This window comes from Panthera tigris, chromosome E2, assembly GCF_018350195.1.
Source record: "Panthera tigris isolate Pti1 chromosome E2, P.tigris_Pti1_mat1.1, whole genome shotgun sequence".
NCBI classification, from domain to species: domain Eukaryota; kingdom Metazoa; phylum Chordata; class Mammalia; order Carnivora; family Felidae; genus Panthera; species Panthera tigris.
Window position 1 is genome coordinate 28,152,439 of NC_056674.1, and position 19,989 is coordinate 28,172,427.

The 19,989-nt window shown below is 42.3% G+C and overlaps 1 protein-coding gene across 4 annotated transcripts in view; it reads right to left on the bottom strand.

Moving 5' to 3' along the window:
* Nucleotides 1-1,029: 1,029 nt before the first annotated feature.
* The window catches only part of BRD7 (bromodomain containing 7), a 37,336-nt gene continuing 18,376 nt past the window's right edge, over nt 1,030-19,989 (bottom strand). The window contains exons 6-17 of one of the 4 annotated variants that reach the window (XM_042968528.1): nt 18,270-18,380; nt 13,268-13,452; nt 12,162-12,285; nt 11,461-11,536; nt 8,993-9,100; nt 8,500-8,635; nt 7,900-8,035; nt 5,628-5,684; nt 2,681-2,792; nt 2,259-2,402; nt 1,582-1,725; nt 1,030-1,260 (exon numbers count right to left, since the gene is read on the bottom strand). In XM_042968528.1, coding sequence (XP_042824462.1) covers nt 1,205-1,260; nt 1,582-1,725; nt 2,259-2,402; nt 2,681-2,792; nt 5,628-5,684; nt 7,900-8,035; nt 8,500-8,635; nt 8,993-9,100; nt 11,461-11,536; nt 12,162-12,285; nt 13,268-13,452; nt 18,270-18,380 — 1,389 coding nt within the window. In that variant the 3' untranslated portion in view covers nt 1,030-1,204. Of the gene's footprint in view, nt 1,261-1,581; nt 1,726-2,258; nt 2,403-2,680; nt 2,796-5,627; nt 5,685-7,899; nt 8,036-8,499; nt 8,636-8,992; nt 9,101-11,460; nt 11,537-12,161; nt 12,286-13,267; nt 13,453-18,269; nt 18,381-19,989 lie in introns of all 4 variants that reach the window. The other 3 variants (XM_042968527.1, XM_042968529.1, XM_042968530.1) reach the window with 3 other exon arrangements.

Genomic DNA, 19,989 nt, shown 5'->3' on the forward strand with positions numbered 1-19,989 from the left:
TTTTAAAACACTGGGTCATTTCTAACTCTCTTGAGAGAATCCCTTCTCTTTCACCCTACTTGTTCTTGCTAAATGTTAGTTTCAAGGTCAGGACAATAAAACTAACACGACTTCCAGCTGGGGGGTTTTACAGAAGGGCTATATACAGTCCGCGCAGGGTCTTAAATGCGCCTCGTTCACTGAACAAGGCTGCAGTGTGGCGCCTGTTACAGGAGGGGGCCACACGTCTCACGGTCTCCTGCTCAGCTGCCTGCTTGAGCAGCTGACCTTTGCATTTCAGATAAAATTAGATGACTATTAGGGCAAGGGACACGCTGAGGCACGGGTGACCCGTGAGAAACGGTAAAAGAAATGTGAACGTGAAGCTCCATGATTCCCTTATTTAGCTTATCCTTTTACAGCAGTTCTAAGTGACTGTCTCAAAAATGGAAAACGGCAAAGCAAACAGGACCTCCAGACAAGTCAGTGCTGTGATTTCTGGGGGAGGGGGAGGGTGGCACAGGGGAAGCACCTCGTCCTTGCACACACGGTGTCATTCCCAACAGGTATGCAGGGGACGTACTAGCAGATTCTAAAAGTATGTTAAGTGTATTTGTTTCCACAATGTAACAATAGGAAATCTCACTGGATGGGGATTTGAAAGAAATGTCTTTGCTCTGGTCCCGTCTGTGCCCCCCAAGGAAGCGGCCTTATCACCATCTGACCCAAACGTGCCCAGGTCCACTCTTCCTTTCTGCTCTGGAGGGCAACAGGTCAGAGTCCATCCTATTCCTTCCTCACAAGGCCATTCTTTGAAGAAACCATCCAGATGAAATGTTTTGTAAGTCAGGAACTAGCTGGTTGTAATTTCTGAGGAGGGTGGCAAACGTGGAAAGATGAGGGACTTCAATTATTTGGGGGACTTGCTGCTTTTAACGAATGGTCCTGAAAAGGCTGTTTTACTTCCTAAGTGTTTCTCTATCACTTTATCCTCAGACCCAGCCCCGGGGAAAGGTCAAGGGCAGCTCAGCTGATAACACGCGACACAGCTCGCAGTCCCCGGCTCAGCTTTATTACCTAATAGAAGTCCAATCTCTGGAACATTAATTGTTCCAAAGTTTAATTAAAAACACAATTTACAAATATTTACTATCTTCTGAAAAGGATTTCCAAGTGAAGAATGAAAAAACTATGTACATAATATATAATGAAGTACCAGTTAGCTTCAAATCCCATCCAGTCCACACTCGGCAACATCAGTCTTTTTAGGTTCTTCAAAATCTGAAAGAAAAAGTTACGGCTTCATTCAGCACTTCCCCCTTTTAAGTAAAAAGTAAAGGTGTCATCCGGAATAAGTGCGGACAGCCCTTCTTTACCACGTTCAAGGTTAAAGACTAGATGTGCTACTAGGGCATCACTGTGGCTCTGTCTGCAAATGTGTGAACCCGTTATTTCCTTTATATCTTGTCTCAAGAATAAAAGCAGTTTTTACACTATCAACATGCAGAGACAAAAACCTCTCCAGTGTTATTTGAAAGGAGATGTCCCTTTTGCTCACGACAGCCTTAGCCTTCCATTTTCCCGGAGACACAAGGCACGTACCTTCCGTTAAATCCACGAAGTTGTTTTCCACGACGGGGGAGGGGATGGAAATCCCCATCGCCTTCCGAACCCCATACGTGCTCACGATATCACCTGGGGCGACTTGCTGTGCGAGTTCTTTCAGATTATTGGTCACTTGTTCAGCTGGGAAGGAAGACAAAAAGAAAAAGAAACACAGCTCTAGGTATTGAAACGTGGTTCCTTTAGATTAAAAAAAAAAAAAGTCATAGGAACACCACAAACTTGACCCTGGGACAATGGGGGTTCGCACTGTGCAGATCCACTTACATTGCCTTTTTTTCCGATAACACAGGGCTGTAAATATATTTTCTCTTCTGATTTTAATACTTTCTTTTCTCTAGCTTTGTTGTATGAATCAGTATAGAACATACGAAATGTCAGCTGACTGTTTACAGGTAAGGCTTCCAGGCAACAAAAGGCTATTACAGTAGTTAAGTTTGGGGGGAGTCAAAAATCACACATGGATTTTTAACTGCGCAGGGTGGGTGGTTGGGGTCAGCATCCCTAACCCCCACGTGTTCAAGGGTCAACTGTGTAAATGCAAAAAATAAATCACCTACAGTTCACTTTAGCACTGCTTCACAGCGGTGTCCCTTCTCAGAAGTTTTTCCCTTTAAATATCCCCCACGTCTCCTTTTCCCGGAGGTGCGACCTACCGAGATGCATTTCCCTGTAAGAGGGGCCCAAGAGACAGATCATGTTGGGAGGGGGTCTGGTGCTCAGACGCTCGTTCTGGGCTTCCTGGAGCTCTCGGAGCAATCTGGTGGTCTCATCAAGTTTCTTCTGGAACATTTCAGCTTCTGTAAGGTACGAAGAATAACATGCTAAGGAAAACAGAGACATACTTGGGTTCCACCTTGTGTAGTAAAGGGAGTCCTGTGCTCTGGGGTTTTGCTGTTTATTGCCTAGTCTTCTCTCCTCAAAGGAGTGATCCCCTCCAAATGAGATCACCACCACAGACATGCTTTACTACTCACTGAAGCATGGCCAGCCAAGATTTCCTGTGGTGAATGGCTATGTTAATCTGTACTAATGTGACATTAAATCTAGACTGCCTGGGTCATGAAATGACACTCACCTTCAGAGTCAAACACTTCAACAGGAGCACCAAAATTTGTTACTGCTTTCAGCGCTGTGAGCCTGTCCTGATTACTGGAGTCTAAACGCCCCTCTGGCTCTATTTCTGTAATCTGCTTAAAAAAAAAAGAAAAAAAGAAGGAAAGGAAGAAAGGAATTATTTCAGCTTGTTAAGTCCCGTCAGTGCTGCAATGAAACGTCAGTAAGATGGCTTGTGTGTGCAGGCCAAGCTGTCCCACCTATTAACTTGGCAGTTAGAGTTCTGCTACCTATAAAAAATGTCTCTCCAGAACACGCACACTTCTCTAGTGAAATGATGTGTCATCACACATCACCTGTTCCATGTGGCAGCCACCTAAAAAGACTACAGGAATGAGGGCCTTGGCGATGTCTGCACCATGAAGAACTTTCGGGGACTGTGACAATGCCTCACGCTTCCAAGGCTCACAGGCAGTGTCTTGGCCCCCGGTCCGTGCACCTGCAAACCCACAGCAGATGTGCATGAGGTACTTCCTGGGTCTCTTCCCTTCCACAGAGCCAGGCTGTCAGTATGGCATGGGAGAAACAAAATCCTAAAAAGGGTGGGGTTTTGGTTTTGGAATTATAAGACTCAGAGTTTCCATAACCTCAACACCGCTTTTTAGGAATAGATTGCCCCAGATAACAAGTTATCAGAAGTCAAGGGTTCCCTTTAGATTTTGGCATGGCACTCCAGATGTGTATCGTTTGAACCCCCGATTTCTCTAGCTACACGTGGGCAGGTGTGTGGAGGAAAACCATCAGTAATGCTCGCGGCTTGCCATCGGGGCTGGGCCCTCACGACCCTATTCCGTAAGCTGTTCCCTTTTTACCCAGCTGCCTTTCCCATTCTCAAGATTTCTCGCATTCTTGCCCCCTCACTAAGCACATGACCTTGCCTGCTCCTCATTCCTTGAAAACATGGTTTGGCAGGTACCACATCCGCATCTGTCTTTGATCTCCTCTTCAGGTTTTCTTCCGTGTCAGTTACCGGGCACACATCTGTCCGCTCTTGTGTCCCAGCTTCCCTCCGCTCCTTTAGCCCCCTGACGTCTACCTCCAACCCCACCATTTTACCAGCACTGCTCTGCCGGTTACAAATGCCACACCTGCCACTCTTACTGGGCTCATTGGCAGGGGCTGACACTGCTGGACTCCTTCCTGCATGTCCCTCTTCCGTGATTTTTCTACCTCAACTACGGGTCTTCTCCAAAGTTCTGTCCTTCAACCTTTTTTTGTTCCCTTTGTTTTGAAAAGAATAGTGTCTTTAATAAATGTATAGGAACATTTTCTTGACTTTGGTCTGAGTGATGATTTCTTGGATATGAACACAAAAGCACAGCAACAGAGGCAAAAATAAAGTGGGATTCCATGAAACTAAAAATCTTCTGCACACCAAAGGAAACAATCAATAGAATGAAGACACAACCTATGGAATAAAAGGAAATATTTACAAACCATATATCTGATAATCGGTTAATGTACAAAATATATAAGGAACTCAAACAACACAATAGTATAAACACAGACAAATAAAAACATTTTTTAAATGGGGAAAGGACTGATATAGACATTTCTGAAAAGAAGATATACAAATGGTCAACATGTACATGAAATGGTGCCCAACACCACAAATCATCAGGGAAACAGATGAAAATGACAATGAGATATCACCTCACATCAGCCAGGATGGCCATCAACGACGACGACAAAGCAAGAGATGGCAAGTGCTGGTGAGAACGTGGAGAAAAGAGCACCCTCCTACACCACTGGTGGAATACGAACTGGCACGGCCACTACTGAAAACAGTACGGAGGTTTTTCAAACCACCAACAAAAGAACTGCTACACGATCCAGCAATCATCCCATGTCTAGGTATACGGATGAGATCAACACACGTACACAGGCACAGTGGAATGTTGCTCAGTCTTTAGCAAGTAGGAAATGCTATCACTGTGACAACATGGATGCGCCCGGATCTGTCCTTCAACCTTTAGCCGGGGCACGCGTTCTCTCGGGACAATCGCATTCACCTGAATGACTACAGTAACACTCTCCCTTTATGCCAACGACTTCCAGATCTGCACGCCTGCCGCCAGATCCGGGAGTCCTAGGCCTCCCCTGCAGCCACGTCTCGAACCGCCGCCGCGTGGGGAACTGAAGGCAGCTGCTCTCCCACTGAGGGGAGCTCCTGTTCCCACCCTGGATGGGCGCTCACGATGCTATGATGTACCTCACGCACCAGGTCCTGTCGACTTTAGTTCTACTGTATTTCTCTTTACTGTAGATCTTTATTGTCTTCCAAGTTGCCACACTCATCAGCATATGGCTGTCAAGCCCCACAGCTTCTCACCGGTCCTCTCCTCCAGCCTCTCTCCCCTCCCCATGTTCTTAGAACTTCCGGTCTTCAAGGGTGGACTCTCAGCGTCTCGGACTGCACGTATGGCCCTCTGTCACTAGACCCTCATTCGTGCAGCCTCCCCACCTTTCCTCCTCTGCCTGACACCCCCGGGTCACACACTTTCCACGCTCTCTGCACACGTGCCCCGTCCTCTCAGATCCGTTTGTCCCACTTCGGCATCTCTGCCCACTTCAGATGCCAGGCGCTGCTTGCTGGGACACTGCCTGGCCATCCTGCTAGACCCCGTCCACCTGGCATCCCCTCTGTGAGGATCTCCCTGGCCATCCAGAGCAGCTGGTTTCTGATCTGTGTTCCTACAACGTGTACATTTCCACGGTGCGGTAACTAGTTTGGGCTCCCTTGTGTACATGCTTGTGCACCGCACTGGCTACTACTACGCTCCCCACAGGCAAAAAGAGTTCTTTTACCTAAGGAGATAATAAATAATTTTCTTTTAAAATAAAGCATTATCATTTAGGCCTTTGAGTTTATCCTCCATTTAAATATTTTTAATGACGAATATAATCACCTCCATTTCTTTTGCTGTGTCAAGGGTCCTGGTCTGGCCTTCATCTTCAGGTGATGGCTGTAAGGACAAAGAAAACCAATTTTCATTAAAAGATATATTAAAAAGGTAAATATCAAGGAAAATCAAAAAATATTAAGAGTTTCGAGGCAAGAAATAAGAATATGGATTACTGGAAATTATTCATTGAAAAAAAAATTTTTTTAATGTTTATTTTTGAGAGAGAGATGGAGTGTGAGTGGGGAGCGGCAGAGTCTGAAGCAGCTCCAGGTTCCGAGCTGTCAGCACAGAGCCCGACCTGGCGCTCAAACTCATGAACCATGAGATCGTGACCTGAGATGAAGTCGGACGCTTAACAGACCGAGCTACCCAGGTGCCCCTGGATTACTGGAACTTAATTTTTTATTTATTTTGAGAGTGAGAGAAAGAGCACGCATGAGAGAGAGCTGGGGAGGGACAGAGAGATAGAATCCCAAGCAGGCTCCATGCTCAGTGAGGAGCCTGATGCAGGGCTCGATCTCTTGACCGTGAGATCATGGCTTGAGACGTTATCATGAGTCACATACTTAACTGACTGAGCCACACGGGCGCCCCTGGAATTTATTTTAAACCAAAAATGAAATAGACACAATAAGTAGCATTTTGAGAGTATTTGTGAGTCAAGAGTACCTATTACTGGTAACTTCAAGACTAATCTTTCTGTGCCTGAGCAAGAAGGTATGAAAGTATTTGGTAAATAGCACAGAAGTACCTAGTAAATGGAGTCGGTTTTCAACAACCGGTAAGTCTATGACAAGGAGAAAATAGGAGGCACTCTAGGGACTATTTTGCATTAATAGAGCAATAGTCTCGGGTAGCAGAAGATTACTGTAAAATATTCAAATGCTATGGAGAATGTGAAAGCTTCCCATAATACCAGCCTTCAGAGATCACGCACATATTAACAACAGACAAAGGTATCATGCACAGACATTAGGAACGATGTTATCTTTTAAAAAGTTTTAAAAGTTTAAAAAATTTTAAAAAGTTAAAAATAATGATGTTATTTTTTAAAAAGTTGTCTGGGTGACTCAGTTGAGTGTCCAACTTCGGCTCAGGTCATATCTCACTATTCGTGGGTTCGAGCCCTGTGTCTGGCTCTGTGCTGACAGCTCAGAGCCTGGAGCCTGCTTCAGATTCTGTGTCTCCCTCTCGCTCTCTGCCCCTCCCCTGCTCATTCTGCCTCTCTCTCTCTCAAAAATAAACAAACATTAAAAAAAATTAAAAAAAAAAAGCTTTATTATGATTTTTTAAAACCAATTCCCAATTTTTAAAAATTATAAACAACACATCCTTATATATAACTTTTTAAATTTTTCTAAGATCTATTCTGAGAAGATCTGCTGGATCAGTGGATAGAGAAATTTCACATTTGAAATCTTTTGCCCTATCAACCAAATGAAAGATACTCAACTGTAGTTGAATACTACTAATTAATTCAGGTTAACTGATGGGAAGGCTAGAGGAAAAATATTTTTGAGTTGATGTGAAGGTGCGTGTTTTTAGGTCATGCGAAGAAAGCAGATCGAGCACTAAGACTGTACAGCTGTTCTCAGTGAGCCAGAGGTGCCGACTCAGCGCTGCTGACAGTCACCCAGGGACCAGCAGCCACATGTGCAGTGAGGGCAGAGGACAAGGCGACAGTAGCCACAGCCACTGGAAACAGCTAGGACCCTGAGAGACGTAAGGTTCTTCTAAGTATGGTGACAAGGACGGTGTGGAGCTTGACTCTCCTCTGCACCAGGAGGAACACTGTCTGGTTCTAGTCTCTGAGCTGTGGGCCTGCCAGATTATCAACTACGTCCAACTGAACTAGAGACAGTCTACAAGTGTTAGTGACAGCAAAGAGGAAGTTTCTTATTTTGTTCCTTGGGGCCCCACCACTGTGTTCTTACCACATAAGAAAGAAAAGGACATTCGCTAGCATTGTAAGTCAACTCGGTTTCAATCCAGTGAGCGAGACCCCCTGTTCTGTTAGGGTACATGGCACCAGCTGACTTCTGAGCAGTCAGCCCCATCCTGATTCTTATGTTCCCAAGATCGGGAGATAACGACAGTCTTCTGGCCTTCACAGACCCTGGTAGCTGGCTTACTCGTTTCCGTTCATTGTCCTCCACCCGCGGTCCACACCCAGGCCGGGCTGTCTTTCAGGGGAAGGCAGCCCAGCTGTCACCCTGGTGACTCCCATGGTTTCATAACACTCAGTGACTAATGCTGAAAGCCAATAATAAATTACCCGGTTCTTTAGCAGCCTTCTTACCGTCTCCAACTCTTGAAGGGTTCTAGAATGGCCTCCTTTTGTTAAAACGTCCAGTAAACTATCTGCCATCACGTATGGATAATCCTGGCATGTGGCCAAAAACTCATGGATGCTGAAAGAGAGAATGTTGGGAAAGTCGCTTCCATATGAATCACCTGTCGGCTTCATCTTCCCATCCCAGCCAACGGTTTCCACCAGACACGACTTAAATTTATACGCCACTGTGTAAAAATTTCTGTCTAGGTACGATAGCATACTTACAGCCTTACCAGTGCTAACTTTACCGTCATGAGAGAAGCAAACAAGATCAAGAACACAGTGAAATGAAATGCTCCTGGGGAAACCGTCAAAGAAAAAGAAGACTTTCTCAATGACAGAGGCTTCAGCATTCAGTCCTGGACTTGTTCCTGCCCTTCACTTCCTCCCTAAGGTGACCTTACTCACCTCAGGACTAACACATACACGGGGTCTCAAAAGTTATACCTCCAGTTTGGACCACACCCCTTGTATATACACACGTTTATTAGGATTTTAGAACAACATGGCACTCAGCAGACTGATGAACTGGTGACTCACCTGAAATCACTTGGAAGATCAGACTCTTCCCCATAGGTTGAATAGATTAGATCAGAGTCGTCCTTGCTGATATTTGCAAACGTGGAGTCGTAATGTGGAGCATAAGAACTGTAGGGTCCGTAATTCAAGTATAACACTGTTGACAGAAATTAAGTACTGCAATACTGCTCTTTAACTTCTGTGTCAAACTGATTTTTATTTTATTAAAGATTATTCCCTTCTAATTTTACTACTTCAATGACTGGCATAACAAATAGAAGGTAGGTATTTCCCCCTCCTGGATCCTCATGAAGTCACAACTCAAGTGACTTCTCCCCCGAGGAAAGAAAGAACAAAAGTCATTTTGAATACTAGTAACTGATTTTTCAGTTTCTTCCGAAGTTAATAAAAGAGTTGATTCATACTGCAAAAATGCCACCAAAAGAGTTAGTAATAAAGCAGTAAGTGGTAATTACACTTTCCCCCCGCTAACTGCTTGAGGAAAAAACCTTACCCGGAGTGACTTTGTTCCTTTTGTCCTCCTTGAACCCCTGCAAAGTGTTCACTCCAGACTGAAGCCTTCCGGTTGTCATTCCCAGTCTCACAGGGCAGTAGCCTGGTTCTGAAACAGAAGACCGGGCTCGGTGTGGGGAGGTGCACGTGGTAAGGAGCCGATGGGTGATCTGCAGGGTGTCTGCACGCACGCTGCTTCGTGCCATCCATGGGACTCTGTCCAGGAGGCTTTATTCACGTAAGAAAATCGCAGCTTAGCAAGGTAGGAATGTGGCCAGGCCCCAAACCTGGTCCTTTTCATTACCCTCTCCTGCTTCCTGGAATACTTTATAATCATGTTGCAGTTCACTTAAAAACAAAAATTAAGGATTTAAAAGTTGAAACCTGTGATGAAAGTAAACGAGTAGAAAAGCTTAGTAAAAGACTAGGGGACAACACCCAACTAAAGACAAGAACTCATGGTACATTCAGGAGAAGAATTAGGATCTCTGAGGCATACTTTCAATGCAGTGAGGAACGGTCCTTAAAGATGTGCTCTGTAAACCAGGAGCAGACCCCTGTAACTGGATGGACTCTGATACAAGCAGAACTGGGAAGGACGGTTGGTATGAGGAGAAGACACGATCTCTAGTGAAGAGTCCTGGTTTTTGCACCGCGACCACCCTTGAACAGAGGCTATGCCACAGGTGATCAGCGTGAGGGAATGAAAGCACTTGCGAGAAACTCTGAACACCTAAATTGGATCTTCTCTCCCTCTTGGCGAGCAGTCTGGAATTTGGAAGAAGAACCTGGAAGTGAGCAGGGGCAGAGCTTCCACCTTAGACCAGTGCTCAGGCCTCTCAGGGAGCTGCCGAAACGTGAGGAGCCGGGGCAGCCTGGGCCACACCGACTCCAGGAGCTGCAAATGCAAGGAAGCAGAGCAAGGGCAGACACAGACCCCGGACATGAAGAAAGGGGCAGATCTTAAGGTGTCACCTAAATCATTAATTGCATCCTTATCCTCTTAATTACCAAATTTTCACACAGCTACACTAGAAAGAACAACGTTCCCGATCTCGTGGCACTTTGACTCAATACCATGTACGTTTCACATGAAACGAAAAGTTCACATAAAAGCAAAAAGTGAGTTTTGCTTTGCAGACAGCACTTTTCTTCTACGTGAAGGGACTCCGTCAGCACCTCAAGAGTGGAGGGAAACGCTGAAAGACACGAACAGGCTCCCGTCTGTAGTCCTCAAATGCATCCGGCCCTTCCCACTGCTTCAAAGTCTCTTACGTCCTATCCCCGCACTCCTTACTCACTTTTGGGGACCAACCTAAACGTCACCTTGCTAAGGAATAAGGAAGCCTTCTCTGACCCCCACCTGTGTCCCGTCACAGCTGCTCTTCTTCACGCGATTATTCTCATTGGCTCCTCCGTCCCGCACCCCACAGACAAAAGGGGAGGGACTCATCTCTGTTCTGTTCCCTGCTGTACACCCAGCTCCACCTCCGGCACCCGAGACAGGCCTTGCCTGCAGCAAGAGGTAAATACTGGAGACTGTTAACTGGAGCGTCATTCATTTTTGTATCCCCGGTGATCTCTCTCATAATGGCGGTGGGGAAAATGGGGATTTATAAAATAGCATGCTCACATTTGCGTATCACAATATAGGATTTTTCCTCTCAGGTGAATGACAAAAAATTCTTCTATCAAATTTTTAAATTATTCCCTATACTACTACCATTAAAATACCTGAGGGAAATAAAAAACATGACAGAGGTTCTAAAGCAATGCTTCCCAACCTTTACAAACTTTCTACCAACTACAGTGAAAGCCATCACGTCAGCAGGATTTTATTATTCCTATATGCTACTGTATGGCATACATATTCGTTCTAGTCACTGAAATTTAAAAAGTCAGTCAGATGTTTTATAAGAAGGTTTTGAGATACCTCCAGAAATAACTGAGCATACATACCATAATCTCTTTGAGCCAGAGTTAGAAACTGTAAAATTTTGGCTTTAATTGTGGGTCTGATATTCTGTATTAAATACATTGAAATTCCAGACTTTTTTTTTCCCCCTGAGAGAGACAGAGTACGAGCTGGGGGAAGGGCAGAGAGAGGGGGAGTCACAGAACCTGAAGCAGGCTCCAGGCTCTGAGCGGTCAGCACAGAGCCCGATATGGGGCTCGAACTCCTGAACTGTGAGATCATGACCCGAGCCGAAGTTGGATTCTTAACCAACTGAGCCACCCAGGTGCCCTGGGACTTTGTAGTTTAAAGAAAACTTGATGTATATAGAATCTACTTAAAGATGAAGTAAAGCTATTCATGCTATTAGCATGAAATACACGATGCCTAGCCGAGTTCTTTATGGCTGACAATACGGTTGGATTTCACAGTACTAGGCCTGCTGGTTTAAAACGTCACCCAGGTTACTGCCTGCGAACCAGCAAGTTCATGCACAGTGTGATCTGTGAACTCACCTCCTACAATGGGATCCACGGGATGCAGAAGCCCCAATGTTGTCGTTCCATCTGGTTTTCTCCTTTCAAATTCACACTGCAATGACCCAAAGTATCCAAATGTCCTCAACAGTTTTATATGTACCACGTTCATATGCATGTACACATACATACATATGTATATATATCACACTACAATGCCCTAAATTTAATCAAACCAATATAGTAAGTTGCTACCATTACACTTAGATATTAACTTTCCCACCTGGCTCCATATACATAGGTGCTAATGGGCTGCAGAAATGAAGGTTAAGGAAACATGAGAATTTTAAAGAGCTATGTGGGGCCTTCAGGCCACTCTGTTTTGTCCCCTCTGTTAAAAAAAGGAGGATACTGGAGACCAGGGAAGGGAAGTGACCTGCTGGAAGTTATGTATTAATCTATTTGGTTTTAAGAGCAATGTGGTAAACAATGAATTCAAGAGACCAGAGTATAAATGCTCATTTGCCAAGTTTAGAACACATTAACTTCACTAAAAGCCAATAATAGAGAAAAAGGTTAATCATGTCCTTTATAAATATGTTATTAAATCTGCCTCCTCGGAGTACTGTACTGAACAACTCTATGGCAGACACGGGCTACAAGTGCACAAGCAATGTGAAAACTGCATGTCTCAGACGACCAGTCAGAAGGTAGTGAAAAGAAAGGAAAAGTCCAATCACCTGACTGTTAACAAGCCGCCTGGTTAGCTTTCCTCCAGATTCCTTAACAATGCGGTCAATCTGCTCCTGCTCTCTTTCTAAGTTACTGCTCTTAGATTTATCTTCAAGCATATCTTTGTCTTTCCTGAAAACACACATTAATACTAAGTAAAAAAAAAAAAATAAGGTGAAAACATTAAAATGAGTTCCAAATAGGGGTACAACTCAAAGGGTGACAATGGCACTACAATCACCAACTATGGCTTTGTTCCCTAGGGGCCTGCCGAGGGCCTGTGCCACACTCGAAGTAAAGCAAACCCGACACCCTGGTTACTTCCCTCCTTTCGGTATCTGGTGCTATTTGTCTTAAACATTTTTCTCAATACAGTCATCACACAAATGGATTCTACCTCAAACATATTTTGAAAGCGGAGAGACATGGAATTTTCTTTTCAAAGCCTGATTTTTAAAACTTAAAATGAAATACATTTAAATTGTACAAATCTTAAAAACAGAACAAAAATACGTCACAAGTTTACTTTCTCTGCACTGCAACCGCAGAAATCCTAAGCCGCTCCCTAGAACCCTCTTCCAGAGAGGACGGTGAGGTGCGAGGCATGAGGGCCGCTGGCGAGAGGTGAGAGCGGGTGCACGCACCTGCGTCCGGCCACGCCGGCTACTGCTGGGAGGTACTGGTCCCGCCAGCCGATGTCTGGTGGACAGCACGCACCTCAGCAACAGCCCATCTGCTTAGGAATGGCTTTAACTACAGGTAAGCTGAATTACTGTCTATGGAATGAGGTAATGAATACAAATTTTTTCTTAGAGTTCTATTTAAATAAGTTCACTGACAATCAGTCCCTAAAGATAATTTCTTGATTTTAAAACTACTTTCATAAGAATATACATTCAGAACCATTTTTCTGAACTGTGTTTAAACGATTCCATATAGTGCCTTTATGAGAAGAGGAGGGTATCACATCACCAAAATGGACTTTCATGCCACAACCAACCAACCACGGGCAGACCAGGACTTGGATTTCCCAAGGCAGGCACCGAATTAGTATTTTTCCCCCCTCCTAGGCTGAAAAAGACAGCTTAGCTTCAATATCCCGAAGATTCTTTACTTTTTGTTTTCCTTGCTGGTACCCTTGAAGGCTCGGGTTTCAGGGTCTCCGGAGTCTTCCCTTTCTCTTGGCCAGGAGCCGCTGTCCTCCCCACTCTGAGACTGGTCGGTTCTATCCTTCTGCTTTCGACTTTTTTGTAAGTCTGCCATGAATTCTATGCTTTGCTTCAGGCTCTGAATTCTCTCCTAAAAATATTCAAGAACACTCTCATTGTATGTTTGCCATTGATTTTTAAAGTAATGCATTTCTTTCTCACAATGTGAGTTCACACTTAAAAGGGAAGAAAAGCAATTAAATATAATTATAACAAGAGAAATGTTTGGGGACCAGAAAAATACAGTCTATTCCTTCAATTCAGATCTTTAATTTCCAACATAAGAGAGTGCTTTGCAACCTGACTACATCATCAAAACGTTCAGAGAAAGTATGAATAAATACTAGTAAGTATTCTTTGCAGTACTAAATTTAAAAAGCAGAATTTAATTTAACAGCACGTTAAAATTTTAGATTTCACAGAATGGCTTATCTTGTGAAACTTAAGAATTATCAGGTATTTCAAAAGCTAGATGATGTGAACATGTTAAGAACCCTTATACTCTGGTATCCTAGGATAATCACTGATGACTCTAGCATTTTACTCCGTGTGAAAACAACATGCTTCAAGGAGAATGAAAGGTTGCTAGTGTAGTTTCTTTCCCAGAAAGCATAATGTTCTTCTAACCAAAGAAGCCTTGTTTATATTTTGTGAAACATGTACTTAATTTTCCACTGCATTGATATGCTGTGAAATTTTCTTTGTGGTTAAGGGCTTGAGGTTTCTGGAGGCACGTTTGTTTCTAGCGACTACTCTTGCCTTCCAACTGAGCACTGTCCCTGGATAAAATATGGAGTGCAGTCTCCTTAGGGCTGCATGGCAACGGCAGGGAGGATTTTTGCAGAATAATAGAAACTAAGAACTGGAGAAGACCAGAGGTCATTTGAATAAGAACAATGTAGCCCAGAAATGCTACATGACTCACCTAAGGTCAAGAACCAGTGATGAAGTCCAGGCCTCTAGTGTCTCCTAAGGGGCTTTGGCTCATCACACTCTGCTATATTAGTAGTGCAGAATATGAGAGCCTCAAGAACATGGATTATTTAAAATTTTTTTAAAATGTTTGTTTATTTTTGAGAGAAAGACACAGAGTGTGAGCGGGAGAGGGGCAGAGAGAGAGGGAGACACAGAATCTGAAGCAGGGTCTAGGCTCTGAGCCATCAGCACAGAGTCCGACGCGGGGCTTGAACTCACGAATCGTGAGATTGTGACCTAAGCTGAAGTCGGACGCTTAACCAACTGAGCCACCCAGGTGTCCCTGGACTAGCTATCTTTACTGAACTTTTATCTTAAAGTAACCTTAAAACTATTAAAGTAATATATTTCATTGTAGACAAAGATTTAGGTAGAGGAGAAAAAAAAAACAACCTTGTTAATTTATCATTATTCCAGTATTTCTCTAAGCATTACACATATCAGCAGATTGGCATTACACTGAATATTTGGTAACATGCATTTTCTTCATTAAGAAATTACAAGCATGTGCCCTCCATATCATTAAGTATTCTTTAAAGTGTTTTCAGTAACTATATATATCTATATATATATCTATATATCTATATATAGATATATATATATATTACTTTATTTTAGGTACCATGGTCTTACTAATATCCCGCTATCAGACATTTAGATTATCTCCAAGTTTCCACTATTACAAATAGAAGTCTCATGAACATCACTGTAAATAAATCTCTCCAAGAAGATCTCTTTAGGATAAATGCCTAGATGTGATACTGTATGTAAGTATACTTAAAAAAAAAATTCCTAGAAGTGAAAACACTAGGTCAACAAGAATGAGTATAAGGCTTTTGATATTTACTGCCAAACTGCTTTCCAGAATAGTTTTATTAATATACATTATATTACATGTTAGTGTATACATTATACATACACGTCAGTGACTGACAATTTCTCTGAATCCTTACCAAATTTAACAGTATTTAAAATAATTTGCCAGTTTGAGTTTTAAAAATATGTCTGTTTTAATACATACTTAAAAAAATATTAGTATGATTGTCTCTGTAACTTTTTATTGGCTGTTTGTGTTTTCCCCTGTGTATATCATTTAGGTAATTTCTCACCCATCTCTCTCTAGTATCTAAATCAGAGTCTGGCGCACTGTTAAGTGTTCAGATCATGAAGCTCTCACTTATCTTTTTATTTCCATTCTTAGATTTTATAAAGAGGAGAACCCACATCAAAAACATTTTGGAATTTTAAAAAACATAACATGCACAGGGGCACCTGGGTGGCTCAGTCAGTTGAGAATCTGACTTCGGCTCAGGTCATGATCTCGCGGTCTGTGAGTTCGAGCCCCGCATCAGGCTCTGTGCTGACCGCTCAGATCCTGGAGCCTGCTTTGGATTCTGTGTCTCCCTCTCCCTCTGCCCTTCCCCCGCTCATGCTCTGTCTCTCACTCTCTGTCAAAAATAAATAAACATTAAAAACAATTAAAAAAAACCCAGAACATGCACAGAATTAAAAGAATTAGAGAAATTTCCTAAATTTCAACACAAATCACTGGAAAAAGTTGAATTTAATTTTCCTTTGAAAGTAGTCTTTTTTAAAAATAATTAAGATGTCTCCCAATCAGCATACTACTTATCACTTTAACAATATTAAATGACTAAAAGGGCTTGATTCTTTGCCATTAATGACAGCTAACCCTTGGTGCTTTCCCACATGTCAGGCATGATTCTAGGAGTGAAGTACTAGGCTGAGAAAGGTAACACTGCCTCCTGAGGTCACTCAGCATCTCGAAGGCACAGCCAGGCCCTGAACCTTGATTCTATTATTTTGTTTGTACTAGCACGCAGCATGCTAGTATTTATCTAGGAGAGCAAACAAATTATTCTACACGTGTCCTTTATAAAAATGTCTACTACTAAAAAATAAATAAGTAAAAAGGTCTACTAATAGTCACTATTCGTGTGTAAATGAAAAAAAATGATAAATGCACAATCTTTACACTAAACATTCAAAACCAATGATCTTTTAAAAGACATCAATCATAGAAGGGTGTACTGGGCTCTCTTGGGAGCGCTGCTGTTACAAGAGTTAACTCAGGTCTAAATTTAAACGTTTAAAAATCACTGTTGTAAGGATCCCTCCCACTTAGGGTGGAGAGGACAGTCAACAGGAAACTATAACACAGGATGGGTAGGGCTCCTCAACAGGAAGAGATCTGAAAAAAGGAAGACAACAGAGAGAGAAAAGGGAAAGTGGAGAAGAATGTTTATTTTCTGTGCTTCCAGCCATCCCATCCCCAGGAAAATTCAAGAGACAGTGGAATCTTTTGCATGTTATATTAACTACATTATCTGAAGAAAAGAAAAAAATGGGAAATGAAAGTTGATAAATTTACTTGGAATACTGCAAATTCAACTTTCTCCTAAAACTTCAATATCCAGTTTTGGAGTGACTAACGACTGCACTTGCAGGATGCACTTTTACTTCAAGTGCAGTAACGAGCATTTGCAGATTTTTAAATCTGGAATATGGCTTCATTCTGGATTCTGAACCTTCCTGCAAAGAGGGGTAAACAGATTTTGCCAAAGATGTGTAACTGGCTTACATTACAGGGTCTTAAGTCTTTAGGAAAGGGTAGGAACTGATGCTGTCTGCGCAAGAATAATTGTCAATCCAAATGTTTTTCTTTCCCCAGTTAAACGGATCCAAGAAATCTTTTAGAGCCAAGCACACAGACACTCAGATATCTGCACACCACGACAATTCTTTCAACGTAAAAGTGTGATACAGATGATCACTACAACAACTGGAAAGCCATGTGCGGCTACACATGACTCATTCCTACTATCCTATAACTCTCCTGAGTCTGGGCCCAAGCTCTTAATTCTGATTTCCTTCTCATTCTTCCTGTCTTACACCCACTCGTTTCCTTCTTCGCAAAATCCCTCTCCTGTCTTGCTCTCCTTTCTCGTAGTCTCCTCCTAATTCTAGCTCTTATGGAGTTGGCACCCTAATGCTAGCAATCATCTTGGGAGATCACTCTTGAAACCTTCTTCTCCACACACGAGAACACTGGAGGCCCAGCGTGGTTAATGCCTTGCCTGAGGTCCACAAGTTCAAAGAACTCCAACTTCCTGCCATGGTAAGGTGCCAGGATCATTTGTTAGTTTCCCACCCTACTCAGAGCTGAGTAAAACCTCAAAGAACACGACTTATCTCGTGAGCTCTCCTTTTCTCCCAGCAGGTGCACAGCAATCACCTCAATTTACCCCAAGGCCTTTCCTCAAACTGTAGCTCTGAGGCAGCCCGTGTCATTTTCTGCCACTAACCCGTTTTGAACACACGGTCATGTTTATGTGCTCTCATGAAGCTTGATGATGAAGTAAGTGTCTGTGCATGTGCACATGTTCCTCCCACCTTGACCACCTTATTATGTAGCAGTTGTGGTCTTTCAAGGGACAGTGCTCCTGTGGGGAGGTGGCAACCAGCAAGTTACTGCTCATTGAAATTTTATTTCTTTCTACTGCAAGGAGTTCCTGTGCCTCACCAAAGCATCAGGGTCCATCTGTACAAAGGGAAGTAGACAGCTTTTCTCCTAAAAGCTCTCATAATTCATCTAATCAATCTTACCCTGGAATTCAGGGTGACGTTTCTTTCATAGCAAATATAAATCTATCTGGTGACTACCAATTCAATAGCCTCTAAATAAATAATTAGTAGTGAATGCCAGTATTTATTTGCATCAATTCCAAATGAGAACTTTCCTGCTTTAATTTTCTTCTTTATGTGAAAACTTTTTTCCTTTAGTATTTCCTACTTTAATAAAATCTGCCTGTAAAACTAGTACTGTACTGGACTGGATCTCTATCAACTCTAACCAAAAAACAAAGGTATATAGATTTTATGTTATTATTTATGACAAAGAATTTCCTTTACCTGGCTAAGAATTTTCATCCCTGAGTGCAATAGCTTCTTTGCAGCTTTATAATAAATGGTCTCGGGTTTGTTGTAAATCATAGCATTAGTACACATTAGTTTGAAGTTATCCTGGAGAGAGAATATTAAGAAGAAAAATGCATTTAAAACAAAACAAAGCATCCTCCTGTCTGTTTGAAATCATATAGGTCTTTGAAAAATTAAAAAAGATAAAACCAACAAAAAACCTTTCTTTCACTCTTTACAACATTAGTAACAATTTACTAAGTTTTAAGATTCACTAACAAATACTGCTAAATTAAATATTATACATTTCTTTCTAAATTCTTAGACATTTTGTAGTTAATTACATGAACCTTTAGATCCCAAGATTAAATTTTTATTTATTTATTTATTTTAGAAAAAGGGAGCAAGTGAGTGAACATGAGAGCCAAGGAGTGGGGCAGAAAGAGAATCTTAAGCAGGCCTCACGCTCTGTGCAGCGCCTGATGAGGGCCTTGATCCCACAACCCTAGGATCATGACCTGAGCCCAAATCAAGAGTTGGTTGCTCAACTGACTGAACCACCCAGGTGGCCCCCAAGAGGAAATTTTTAAATGGGTTTCTTCACTATAATCTAACTACACAGAAAAAGAGTTAGAAGAAAATACTTCCATTTAATAGACTAATCTTAACTGAGTTCATGTAATTAAAAAATACTACTCTTAGTTTTAAAACAAACATCGCAAGTTTCCGTTTATGAATTAAAGAATTTCAAATCCTGATGAAAACTGGGACAGGGCTAAATTATCACAATATTTCTTAGAAATTCAAATTAACTGATCAAAGACACTAACACATTTACACTAATGTTAATATGTGGGTACTATCGTAAGCTAAACAGAACTTGCAGAATGCTGCAAAACCATGCCGACGTGCCACAAACCATACAATCTCCAGGAGTTGAAACATGTAACTAGAATAGCCAAATTATCAAAACTGTACTTTTGGGTTAAATTTCAAAGTACCTACATGTGCTGGAGAGCTCAATTCCACTGCATGTTTTCATGGTCAAGTAATTTTTTACTTTGTATAAATGTGGCAGTGATTATACCAAGGCCTTACTGAGTTAAAATGGTAAAAACCCAACAAAAAAGAATCCCTCTAAACAAACTGTCTTCCTCTAAATTCAAACCAAATATTCAAATCTCACTATTTAATAACTAGTGATGACAGCTTAGAATCCTTACAGGGGATAAAAACAGGTAGATTTAGTATTATTTGAAAGCATGTGAGAAGACAGACTCAAGGGTCCCAAGAAATTTGGTGTTAAATTTAAACTGGATTTAAATTGGATCCTCAGTGTCTGGCCAAGTCTCTAATCAGTTCAGAATTTTGCTACATCCCAGAGCTTTAAGAATGTGATGAAAGCCATGGATCCATTCCTCAAGCATATATATGCACACCGAGTTGAACACTAAATTGTTCATGTCATTTTACTAGGTTCCCCTTAAAGGCTTATCTGTGGCTTCTATCCGGGGGACACCAGGTTAAGGACCCTTGTTACAGATAGTAGGAAAAGCTGCTATTCCATTAAGCATCATTAAATATAGGGAGTGCCTGGGTGGTAAGCACCCGACTTTGGCTCAGGTCATGATCTCACAGCTCATGGATTCAAGCCCCACATTGGGCTCCGTGCTAACAGCTTGGAGCCTGAGGCCTGCTTTGGATTCTGTGTCTC